At 25.9% G+C, this 12,002-nt stretch overlaps 2 protein-coding genes and 3 non-coding genes across 8 annotated transcripts in view; 1 reads left to right on the forward strand and 4 right to left on the reverse strand.

The window, feature by feature from the left end:
* Window positions 1-217: 217 nt before the first annotated feature.
* Window positions 218-4,220, reverse strand: LOC114125795 (host cell factor 1-like). The gene is made up of 2 exons (XM_027989570.2): window positions 4,032-4,220; window positions 218-3,377 (listed from the first exon to the last, which is right to left on the reverse strand). The coding sequence occupies exon 2, from the start codon at window positions 3,348-3,350 to the stop codon at window positions 1,764-1,766; it is 1,587 nt and encodes a 528-aa protein (XP_027845371.1). The 5' UTR covers window positions 3,351-3,377; window positions 4,032-4,220; the 3' UTR covers window positions 218-1,763.
* Window positions 4,221-4,418: 198 nt separating this feature from the next.
* The window catches only part of LOC114125811 (uncharacterized), an 85,674-nt gene continuing 78,090 nt past the window's right edge, over window positions 4,419-12,002 (forward strand). For 2 of the 4 annotated variants that reach the window (XR_007603867.1, XM_050200084.1), the window contains exons 1-3: window positions 4,419-4,818; window positions 4,913-5,018; window positions 10,881-10,977. Coding sequence is in view for 3 of the 4 variants with exons in the window: in XM_050200084.1 (XP_050056041.1) it covers window positions 4,777-4,818; window positions 4,913-5,018; window positions 10,881-10,977 (245 nt within the window). In the remaining variant the exon portion in view is untranslated. The remainder of the gene's footprint in view (window positions 4,819-4,912; window positions 5,019-10,880; window positions 10,978-12,002) is intronic. The other 2 variants (XM_050200082.1, XM_027989585.2) reach the window with 2 other exon arrangements.
* On the reverse strand, window positions 7,237-7,309 carry Trnaf-gaa (transfer RNA phenylalanine (anticodon GAA)). The gene has a single exon. It is a non-coding gene; the product is annotated as a tRNA-Phe (tRNA).
* Trnaf-gaa (transfer RNA phenylalanine (anticodon GAA)) lies at window positions 9,913-9,985 on the reverse strand. Its single transcript has one exon. It is a non-coding gene; the product is annotated as a tRNA-Phe (tRNA).
* Window positions 10,064-10,136, reverse strand: Trnaf-gaa (transfer RNA phenylalanine (anticodon GAA)). Its single transcript has one exon. It is a non-coding gene; the product is annotated as a tRNA-Phe (tRNA).

Below are 12,002 nucleotides of genomic sequence, written 5' to 3' on the forward strand. Positions count from 1 at the left end.
AGAAAGTGACATATTATTTGTATAGATACACTTAATATTTTAAGTTAAATTATTTAAATATATTATTTAAAAATGACCAGTATTGTGGGACGGCCACCGTCCATCTGATGAATCTTATAAAGATAGGAATAAAGAAAAATGAAGCTTGGTTGAAAATTACGTCTTCTTTGTATGATAATTTTTAAATAACACCTAAATTGAAAAAAAAAAATATTGATTAGTAGATACAAATCATATTCATATAACCAAATTTGGTTTATAATAATTATTTATGGAAAATAATAAATCAAGACACGATACAGGTAATTAAAAAATTATAACATATAAGTAAAAATAATACATAATATTATTATTATATAATGAATGAGTAGAGTAGTTAAATTTATTTCATTTTACCAAGGTAAACGCCGTGTTAGAAACAAAAAAGTTAAGAGGGTCCCGATATCAATTTACTGCCCTATTTAACATTTATGTATACCTACATTATTATCATACTCAAAGTTTATTATATTCATGATCATAGCGAGGGTGTGGCAGAAGGGGCATTAAAATGAATTAAAACAATTTTTTTTTTATAATTATTATTGGCATTTTTATAATCTTGTTTTAATTTCCCCCCTCCCCCTGATTGAAATCCTAGCACGCCCATAATTTATATTCCTGTAATTTTAAAACTTAAAACCATCACGGTCCCATGCAAAATTATGTAATACACAACATATTTTAACAACATCGATAGTAAATTCCATATTAACATCAATTGGTCGATGGAATATTCTTTACTTATTCGATAATATTCTAAATGAACATTTTACTTAACGTCTTGTCCGAGACAATCTATAATTTAAAATTCTTTTAATATCTCGTAAATATTTTAAATGCATAAGGAATAAGAATATTAATATCAGATATAAAGTTTGGGCTAGGAATATTTAAAGAATTATTTTGTAATTTATTCCATGGACATTATAATATAAACATTAAGCATATTATATTTTATTCATAACTTGATAGTAAGATTAACAGATGGATTAGTGGATACATTCAAATATTTTGCTGGTAATACATTTAACAATAAATGACCAATGATGATGTGCGCAATAATTTATAGTTTCATCAAGTTTTTTTATTAATTTCAGTTGGTTGAAACTTAGTACTTTGAAAAAGTGATGTAAAATATGATATATACTGATCACCTCCAGAAGATTTATTTAATTTATTCCAATTAACTACTATCTTAAGGCCTTATGAGCCAATAAATATTTTCAGAGGGGATAAGATTGATTCTTTATTAGGTACGTTCGGGAGCATGTTTATGAAACATCTATACAAATATAATATTACACATAAATACAAATAATACATGCTGTACAATTTAATCAAGTAAGCAAATATATATAATAATATTCATATCCATGGATTCATCATTATAAATCAAACAACAACTAGTTTACTAGAATACATATTATATAAAGCTAGTAAAATTAGGTGTCTAATATTTAAAATTATAAAATAATCTCTTACAAAAAATGTTATTATAGAACAAAAATATCTTTTATTGTATATTTTCCATACCTAATGTTAAATTATTAATTAATAAAATATTGGTTTATTTATTAATAATAAAATATAATAATTTCCCTTAATAAATGAAAACCAATTTCATTAATACACAATATTGTACATTAATTAATAAGTGTACATAAAATCATAATCAGAACATGTGAAATAATAAGAATATTAATTTAAAATTTGTCAAATTATTACATTTTGGGCCTTTTAGGAACACCAGTTAAAAGATTAACACTCTTTTCTCTTTTCATTGAAGGATTTTTATTTGATCCAGGTACATTGCTGTCTTGTAACCATCTAACTTGTGTAGCTGGTCCATATCCTTTTTCATTTTTTGCAGCAATTCGAAATATTATAGCAGGCTTATTAGTCCTATCAATTAGTGCGGCCCCAAGTGACTCGTGACTAACCACAGCAGCATTATGAGGTCCACAATAAACACGAACAAAATTTAAATTTGTTGAAGTTGGTTTTGGACTTTGGTGTGGTATATCCTTAGCACTTTTAATTGCCAAACAAACAGAATATTCTAAAATCTTACCAGAACTAGTAGGAGGGGCTTCCCATGTTAAACTAGCACCATCTGGTGCTTTTGTAATTTTAATAGCAGATGGAGCACCTGGGTAACCCGGTAAACAAGTCTTAAATGCAGATATTTCACTCCATTCTCCACGGCCACAAGTATTTATAGCAGCTATACGAAGTTTGTAAGCTGTACCTGGTTGAATATCAATTTTTAATTTATGTGTATAATCTGGTAAATGATCTAAGCTAGTATTTTCATGTTCATCAGTAGTAGAAGTCGAATAAAATTGTTTCACCAAACAAGTAGTTCCTTTAATTACACCAACATCACACCATGCTGGTCCTTCTTGTTTAACTTGTACTGTTGGCTGAACAGATTTTGATATTACACCTTCTGCAGTTCCATTAGTAGGAGGTGCCTGATTTAAAGCAGCAGTCGCTAATGTTGACAATGCATCAGCAATATCATTTTCAGATTTTTTCTCTTCTTTCTGATCAGTCTTCTCAACCTTGCATAAAGAATTTTCAAGATTTTCAATTTTAATTTGGTCATCATTTTTAATAAGTTCTGACTTTATTTCAAGTAGGGTAGGTCCAACATTTTGTGATGGTTCATCAGTTAAAAATTCAGATAATTCCCTCATCACCAAGTCTTTTAATTCTGAATCTTTCATACTTAATACTGATTGTTGATCTAAATCCACTCCATTATCTTCAAGTTTTAAATCATTATTTAAGGCTGAATCGGTGACACTAGTGACAGGAATAACTTGTTGACTGTCTTTTATTAAACTTTCTTGACTAACTGGTACAATTTGATCTTGAGTGGGTTCAATTAAATTATCTTGAGTAGGACCTGCTGATTCCATTTGATTATCAGATGTTGTTAATAATTTTTCTGAAACTGGCGCAGGTTGATCAACAACACTGTCTTGCTGTATTGGATCGCTTACTACGCTTGTAGTATTTTCAACTTTTTCAACATCTTCTGATGTTTTATCAGCAACTAATTCTAATTTCTCAGGTTCTTTAACTTTATCAGTACTCTCGGTGGATATTTGTTCTGGTTCGGGTTCTGATGCTGTTGCTGGTGCTGATTCTGGTTCAGGTTTAGTTATTAATTCCTTGTTCTCTTGATCAACTGTAGAAGGTTCACTTTTTGATTCTACAGTAGCTAGTTGATCAGAATTTATACTTTCAGATTCAATTGTTTCTGTTTTAGCAGAATTATCAATGACCTCTTTATCATCCATGGTCTCTAGTATAGATAAATAAAATATCTGTAAATTAAAAAAAAAATACAAATTTTAATAAAATTGCACACTCAATAATCAATAGTAATAATAAAGTAATTATGTACTATATACATTTTTATAAGATAAATTTAAATAATTTAATTAGATAAAAATATTATTAAAAAGGTTTGATTGGATCATTTGATCATACAGTATGTACTTCCAGCTGCAAATTATTAATACTAAATTACTAAATGTTGAGAACCATTTTATAGTGTTGTACTTAAAGGTTCACCAAATGGTGGTCAACAGACCATGTTATGCAGTTGAAGACAATTTTTTTATTTTTCAGATAAGAAATTTATTATTTTTTATGATTAACTAAATTAAGTTTTTATTAATTTAATTTAATTTCATGATTTATACATATATTAAGTTTTGCTGTTCCTAGAAAACTTCCTAAATTCATAATGGCCCTCCAAAAATAATAATTTGTGATCCCTGATTTATAACATGAAGTTATAGATCTAAAAGTTCATTTATAGCATGTACTAATTAATGTATAAATATCAAAATACAAACACATTTTTTATAATACTAAAACATAGTGTATAAATATAAATCTAACTCACAAGTTTGAGCGTAAATAGTTTAAATTATACATTAGTAAGTATTCTTAAGTAAACAATATATTATTACCTGGTTAATAGTGTAAAATGTGAATAAAATTTGTTCTATCAAACAAACAAATAACGAAGTGTGGATACTAGATTATTGACTTGAGATGTACTTTTAATTTACATTGAAATACAATATTTCACTGCAAACTGCAAAGAAAGAAGGAGATTTTATATTAAAAAATGAAGGATCTGAATTCTGATTTTTGTAATAATGATAATTGATAAGCGTCAAGTACGAAGTACGCATAAATAGTAAACAACTTTAGTCATGGAAGAAATTAAATTTCATTATTCAAATGAACAGATCCATTTTAATCACAAAAGGCATATTAAATAATAATAGATTTTTAATTATAGCAAATTGCTTAAAAAATTAATTTAGTAGTTGTCAGTTTGGCAATATTAAAAATTGGCAACAATTTTTCCAGAATAATTAACGGTTTTCTTTTCATTACTATATAATGATAAGATAAAAGATAAGCGCCGTTTCTTTCAATATTTAAAAAATTATTATTTATCATAGGCCTTTGGGCTTATTTACAGTTACACCTTACACTAGAATACTGTCTGAATACTACAGTTTATTAATGTATAAGTATTAAAGTGTTGTATGAATAAGTTCTATCGTTATTCGTTTATATAATTTATATAACATTTTATGATGTGCTGGCTCTTTGTAGTCATAAAAATATTTGTCTAAATATTAATTTGGAATGTTTAAAGCTGTATGTTTAATTTCCTGTGCTTCTTTTTACTAATTAATCATGCCATTTTCGGAATTTGATGATCAGTCTGAAATTATTAAGGTACCTATCCTATCCATATTTTATTTTAGTGATGCAATATATTAAAAAAATAGTATAGTTGTATATTTTATTTTGTTTTAAACGTTTATTTTAGAAATTTGAAGAAGATATGAAATATGTTAATTCCAAAATGAAAATGATTGATGTAAAACTATCATCTATTCATCCAACCAACAATGAATATATTAGTAAAATTAAAGGTAAATTCAATACATTTTAATATAGTTGAATGTATCTAACTTGTGATGTTATGTTTTTAATTTTAAATGTAGCTAAACTGTAAAGATACTCATTAAGATTCTTGAAGACTTCAAACAATTTTATTTAAGTTACACAATTTTTAATATTAGAGTGTTAAGATTTAAATCCATAATTATAATTTACAAGTATATGTATTAGTATATCTAAGATTTTGTTAATTAGTCATGTGCCCAATTTTTAAGACAATTTATATAATTCAAGTTGACGTTTTTACAAAACTATTTTATTTTACTGACATTGGTAATAAACAGTACATATTATTAGGTATGTTCTATTGACTATCACGTTGCATACAGTGTACATATTCCTAATAATTATAATATAATAAAATATACCTACATACATATAATATTTAAATTATCTAAATTTTTTTTTTTTTTTTATACACTTATTATTATTATAGCTAACATCCCTAACAATTATAAAATTATTTGTTCAAACACTTCAAAGCCTTAACGTAATCAAAATGAGGCTCCCACCCTTCTTGAATTATATTTAAGTATTAAGTATTCATATCAAGTGATAAAATTATTTCAAATATTAATCACTTGAAATCTACTATACTACAAAGTGCAGACTAGCTAGGTTAATAATTATTTTATATATTAGGAGCATAATATTCTACAGTTTTAAAGAATTTAAGGTTCTAATATTTTCTATTTATTTAGGTAATTTTTCAGCATTATTGTCGATCATATACTGAAGTACTAAGAATTTTAAAGTTCACTTAAACCTTGTTGTAGATCACTGTCCCACAACATCCCATTAACTTCCAATTAAATTTTACGTTCCTAGACAACTTACTGTCTGTTACTCCTGTGGGCTGTGATAGCTATGCCATTTAACTTAATAAAACCGTATAGCAAGGATCAGCAATAGGCAGCTCTTGGGCCAAATTAGGCCCCAAGAGAGAAAATAATTAGACCACCAAAAACATTTAATTTTTTTTTCTTTACGTTAGTTTTCCCCACATATAATAGATATTTGATCTATTTTTATGATGTTATTTGGAGATCAGGATGGCTTTCATTGTTTATTACTGTTTACAATAATATTCAAGATAACTACAATTATTAACTACAATTTTTAAGTTTTTTCTGGCACTTGACAATTTATTTTCAAATTATTTATAGTAAATATAAAAAAAATATAATGTAATTATATTGAAATATGCTATTAATATGCATTTTCAATCAAATATGCAATAAAAAAAATTAACCATTGACTTTACATAAACACGAAATGTTGACACCATTAATCAAAATTATACTAGCTCAATTGTAGAAGAATATGCATTTGCTTAAAATTCCGAGCCTTACTTATAAGTTATCTTTTAGGATTTTGTACACAATTACTGAACATATTAATATATTATGCAATTTTGTAAAAATAAAAAATGTAGACTATTTGTTCAATACAGACTAACTAGGAAAACATTTTTTTTTTAACAATTAAATTGAATTAAACCCTCTTTTTGTTATCGGTAGCAACAATGTAGTAACATTAAAATTTGATATATATATAAGATTTATAATAACAATTATTTAAGTTTACAAAGTGTATACAAAATATTATAGTGATCTTATTCTTATAGCACCTTTTATGAGATTTTAAATCTTAATCTCGAAAATATTAATACACTAGACATTTTTTTTCTGATAAATATTTATTATACTTCTCTTATGTAATAATGGTAATACCATTGATTATAGAATAGATTATACGAAATAAGCATTTCAATTAACTAAATCGTTGAATTAAAAATTTATTACTACTTATTTCTATGAATATATTTAATAAATATTTGTTTAAACATTTATTAACAAAAAGTTTATTTAAAAAATATGCAAAAATAATCATTAATTAATAATTATTATTTTATGCAATTATAAAATTAATTTTCAACAAAAAATATTCAAAAGTTGTTAACTAATATAGTACATGAAAAACTAAAACAATTGTTTATGTTGAAATTATTTAGAACATACACAGTATGATAGTTGATAAACAAAAAATAATAAAAAAGGGGTAACTATCATTCATTATAAATCGTTAACTTAAATGTATTTGATATTTTGATTATAGTATTACAATAATAGTAGAAAAAAGTTAATAATAGTAAAAATGAAAATGCGTAAAGAAAAACAAAAAAATCGCTGCCGAAACCAGGGATCGAACCAGGGACCTTTAGATCTTCAGTCTAACGCTCTCCCAACTGAGCTATTTCGGCTGATAAAAATTTTTGTATATTTGATTGTATAAAACGCAACCCATTGTTTGAGTCTTTAAACAACAACGTGTTAGAAATAAGATTGCTAAGTACTACCATATGTTCATATGAGTTTATAATACATTATACAATCTACTAAAAAAATAACCTTACTTCCATAATACGAGCACAATTACATAAAAAATTATTATTATATAATTTGTGGTATGAATCAATGTCGGTCAAACGCCAAACGGTATTCCATAATCTTTTTTCAATATTTATATTATATGCACATTAGGTATAATATTCAATTTTTTTTGATTATTTTTTCTAAAAACAAGTAATTAACTTAGTAAATTTCCACAGAATAGTATATTCATGTCTTATGAAATTATGACTATATTCAGTATATACACTGTGTCACTGTGTGTATTAGTGCGTGTATATAGGCTATACTACTATAGTATATTATTGTTTTGACACATAGGTATATAGGAATTCAACTATTATTATTATTTATACTTAGTTGTCCGTCCAAAATTTACGGGAAGTACTTGAGTACTTACCTCGCTCGATAATCGAAAATAGGTATTCGATAACAATAACCTTCACACATGCATCGACCGTTAGGTTTACGTAACCAAGTCATTTCTCCTTTTTAATTAGTCGATTTAAATATTGAATCTTCAAAATTAATATTTTTCATTACTCATCAGTCATCATCATCATAGTCTTACGTACTCCCGTATTCGTACAACATCGTGCTTAGTACTGCCTGACGCTTTTATCTAGTATTGTCTATTTAACTGTTTCTACCTATTATGTCTAGTAAAAGTAAAATAACTAGCTAATTTGCTGCAATTAGTATTGTTCTACTACACAACCTCACAATGAATGATAATAGTGCTTGTTAAAAAATTAGCCACTTCTCCCCCTATGACAAAATCATTTGATCGCCACTGATACAAACATTACCTAGGTACATCCAAAGTATATTAATTCCATAAATAAAATAAAGTTACTAATTAGTAATTAATTTGAGGATTAGTATCACATTGTACAAGGAAAACATTTAATAAATAATAAATTTTAATTTTTAGTTATGGGGACAGTTTTTTTGAGCGGCATTTTGAAAGTTGAGAAATTTTTTTCAAATATTTATCGATTAAAGTACAATATCTCTGTAAATTGCCAAATTGGTATTTATGATAGGTGTTCGAGTGTTTGTTTATAACTAAGAGATTTACAAAGATCAATAAGTTTTAATTAGTCGACAAATCACTGATCATTCCTAACAATCCTAAGTCCTAACACTCCTAACCAATAATTATGACATTTGAAGAGATTGCGAGAAATGAATTCTGCGGAGATAATAATATTATAATGCCGTTATTATCGATTACAAGTGGAATTCTGTGATTTAAGAGGTGAGCAGGAAATTGTTAGTATATTGTTATCAAAAATTCCGGCAATGAGTGTCAAATAGAAATTCTATAGTAATTTAATATTTGTAGGACACATAAAAATCTCTTATATAACTTATATAGGTATCTAATTTATTTTACACTTATTAAATCTGGAGAATGTTCCCGAGACTAACGTAATTTTAAATCATTACTTTTATTTGTAAATATTTCTAACATAAATGATAAATGTTGGATTAAGTTCGCGACCATTCACAAGAAATCAATCATGTTTATTAAGCCTTGTTATGGACGACGGACGTCTATAATTAACACACTCTTTTGAATAGCTTAATAGTTTTTAATAGTTATTCTGTCTACGTATTGTGTGATAATTAGATAATCTGAGAATCGCTGTAGATTGGCAGGAAATAATTTTCGCATTCAACGTTAATCATTTAGTGATTACTGATTAGTGTGAAACCAAATTTCTATTAAAACCACTATGATTCGAGTTAGCCACACAAATATTCACTATGTGTGAAAATATTATGTTTTCACTTCGTCGGAAATAAAGGAAATTGGCAGATAAAGAAGCCGTGATAATTGATAAGTGTGTGAGTATGATTAGAAATGTAAACAGAGATTTTCCGTTTTTTTTTTTTGTAAAGTTTTGGATTGATAAATAATAAATTATTATAAAATATATTCATTCATTTTATTTATATAATATTATTATTTATTATGAATATTTTTTAGAATTATAAGTATAAGTTTATATTCTACTGATGTCTATATATAGACTTTGATGGCCATCTGACCCCGACTCCCTAACGCCAAATGTGTACTTTTTACCATGTACACCCAAATTGGTTTGATAGCATTTTGTATATGAGAAGTTTATGAATATAAATTATAATAATAATTTGTTAACTTAAAGTCAAATGTATTAAGTAATATTATAGTTATAAATATTGATTTAAAAAAAAGATTTATTTAAAATGTTTTACTAGCATAATTTGCCAATTTTTATTCTAAAATTTCACGTAAATTTAAATATAATGGTTTTTTAATGCATTCATTTTATGTTCTATTAAATATTTGTAATAAATTAGCTATATTCATTGGTGAATAGTTTGGGTAATTAGTTTTCATATTCTATTGTATAAATTAAAGTATTTAAATAAATATTTCACCTTAATAAAAAAAAAAAATTATTGCCGAAACCAGGGATCGAACCAGGGACCTTTAGATCTTCAGTCTAACGCTCTCCCAACTGAGCTATTTCGGCAGGTTAAAATCATGTCCTTTTATGTCATAGAAAATATAATAAAACAAAATTTAAATTGAAAAAATTACAAAAAGTTGCTGCCGAAACCAGGGATCGAACCAGGGACCTTTAGATCTTCAGTCTAACGCTCTCCCAACTGAGCTATTTCGGCTGTGGGCGTTGTTGCCATTTTTACAGTATGTAAGAAAACTATAAGATATTACTGATAAAAATATAGATGGCGTTGCTGTAATCAATTGGCATTTAATTAATCCAATCTAATTACCTAAATACAATGAAACTTCCATTTAACGAATTATTTTTAAGAACCATGACCTTAGTTGTTAATTATGAATTATTGTTATTATAAATTATGCGTTAATTCTATTTAACGAATTCTTCTATAATAAGGATTTTTTTGTTTTCCATGACCCTTAATTAAATAGAAGTTTCACTGTATTCGAAGAGTTGCTCTACTATATAGAAGGTTTTTAGTTTTCAATGTCTTTGTAATTTTAATTTTCAGTCATTATTCGTATACCATAAAAGTTTCCTTTATTTCTAATGGTATTTTAACATTTATTTTTTTATAAGTGTTTATATATGCTGTGAATTGGACAAATTTTAGCTAGGTAGGTATCTATTATTGTTAAGGCAACACTGAATACCGTTGTATGGTTTAAATAGGACCACAGTATAAAATAGCTTAAAATTATTTTAAATACCTATTTTGGAAATTACACTATGTATTTGAGTATAAAAAATTAATAAAACAGTTTGAAGCTTCAAATTTTAATGAATAAGCTATAAAGTATCTATTATTTATTTATTTATAACAAATATTGTCTTCCAAACAAAATAATTTGTTAACAAGTTTATAACCATTATTATTTATAATACCTATGTATTTTTCCAGATACATCTAATACAAGTAGTGTACACAATTTAAAAGATGAAGAGACTAAAAAAAAATCTGGTGACTTTTCCAACTCTACGGCTAAAACTTCATACAGGTAAGAGTACAATAGTATTATTTAAAATGATATATATTTATTGTTCATCGTTAGTTATTGAGCTCTATGTACATAATTGTTTTAGTATTTATTTATTTGAATGCCTAAAATAATACTATTTTCCAAATATTATTAATTATAGTAATACCTAAAATATTTTAGGGAGTTTATACTCTAAAAGTCTAAAATGAATCGTTTTTACACCAATTATAATTGGAATAAAGTATAGTATTTTATCTGTAACAGAATACTAGGAATATTACTGGTAGAACTGCTGCTTAAAAATTATTCACTATTATTATATTATCACAGACTACAGAGTACAGCATACTGAGTATATCTTATAAAATATTGTATAGCATGAAATAGTATGTGTTAGTATTATTACTCATTAGGGTACTGATTATCTTTATAATAAGATATATATATATATATTTTATACAACACGTGAGTGCGGAAAATTTTTTACATTAAGTATTTGAAAATAGATTTTAGGTATCTGTTCAATGATTAATTCCTATTGGTAAATAAAATAACTCCCTGACCCCTGATGGCCTCATCAATCGTCATCAATGATTCCTATTTATATTTAATTATTTTATCCGTTAGGAGAAATTATTAAACTATAATACAAAAATTATTAATTAATCACGGTTATTACTGTTATAAATCATAAGTTAAGCCACGTTTAGTAGACGATTCACGAGTAATTACTAATTATATAATAATATTAAAATTGTACACAATAATATGATACAATATCTTATTAGATATTAATAGGTTAATAGTGTATTGATAACAGCAATTAAGATCGTTCAATGTATACAGTTCTTAAAAATTACTATTTTTTATAACCGTTACCTATAAGAAAAATGTCCTTTTTTTATAATTCTCATAATCGAGTCAATTGAGGACGCCAGACTCGCATTTTGCTGTCTCTATTTTAGCTTCATTTGGTTAGAGTGAATTAACTTATTATGAAACATAATGCAGGAAGGACATTAATTAATAATTATACTATTTTC

This window comes from Aphis gossypii, chromosome 2 (assembly GCF_020184175.1).
Source record: "Aphis gossypii isolate Hap1 chromosome 2, ASM2018417v2, whole genome shotgun sequence".
Taxonomy (NCBI): domain Eukaryota; kingdom Metazoa; phylum Arthropoda; class Insecta; order Hemiptera; family Aphididae; genus Aphis; species Aphis gossypii.

Excerpts from the sequence above, each read along its gene's own strand:
- LOC114125795 (XM_027989570.2), bottom strand. The coding sequence starts at position 3,350 with ATGGATGATAAAGAGGTCATTGATAATTCTGCTAAAACAGAAACAATT.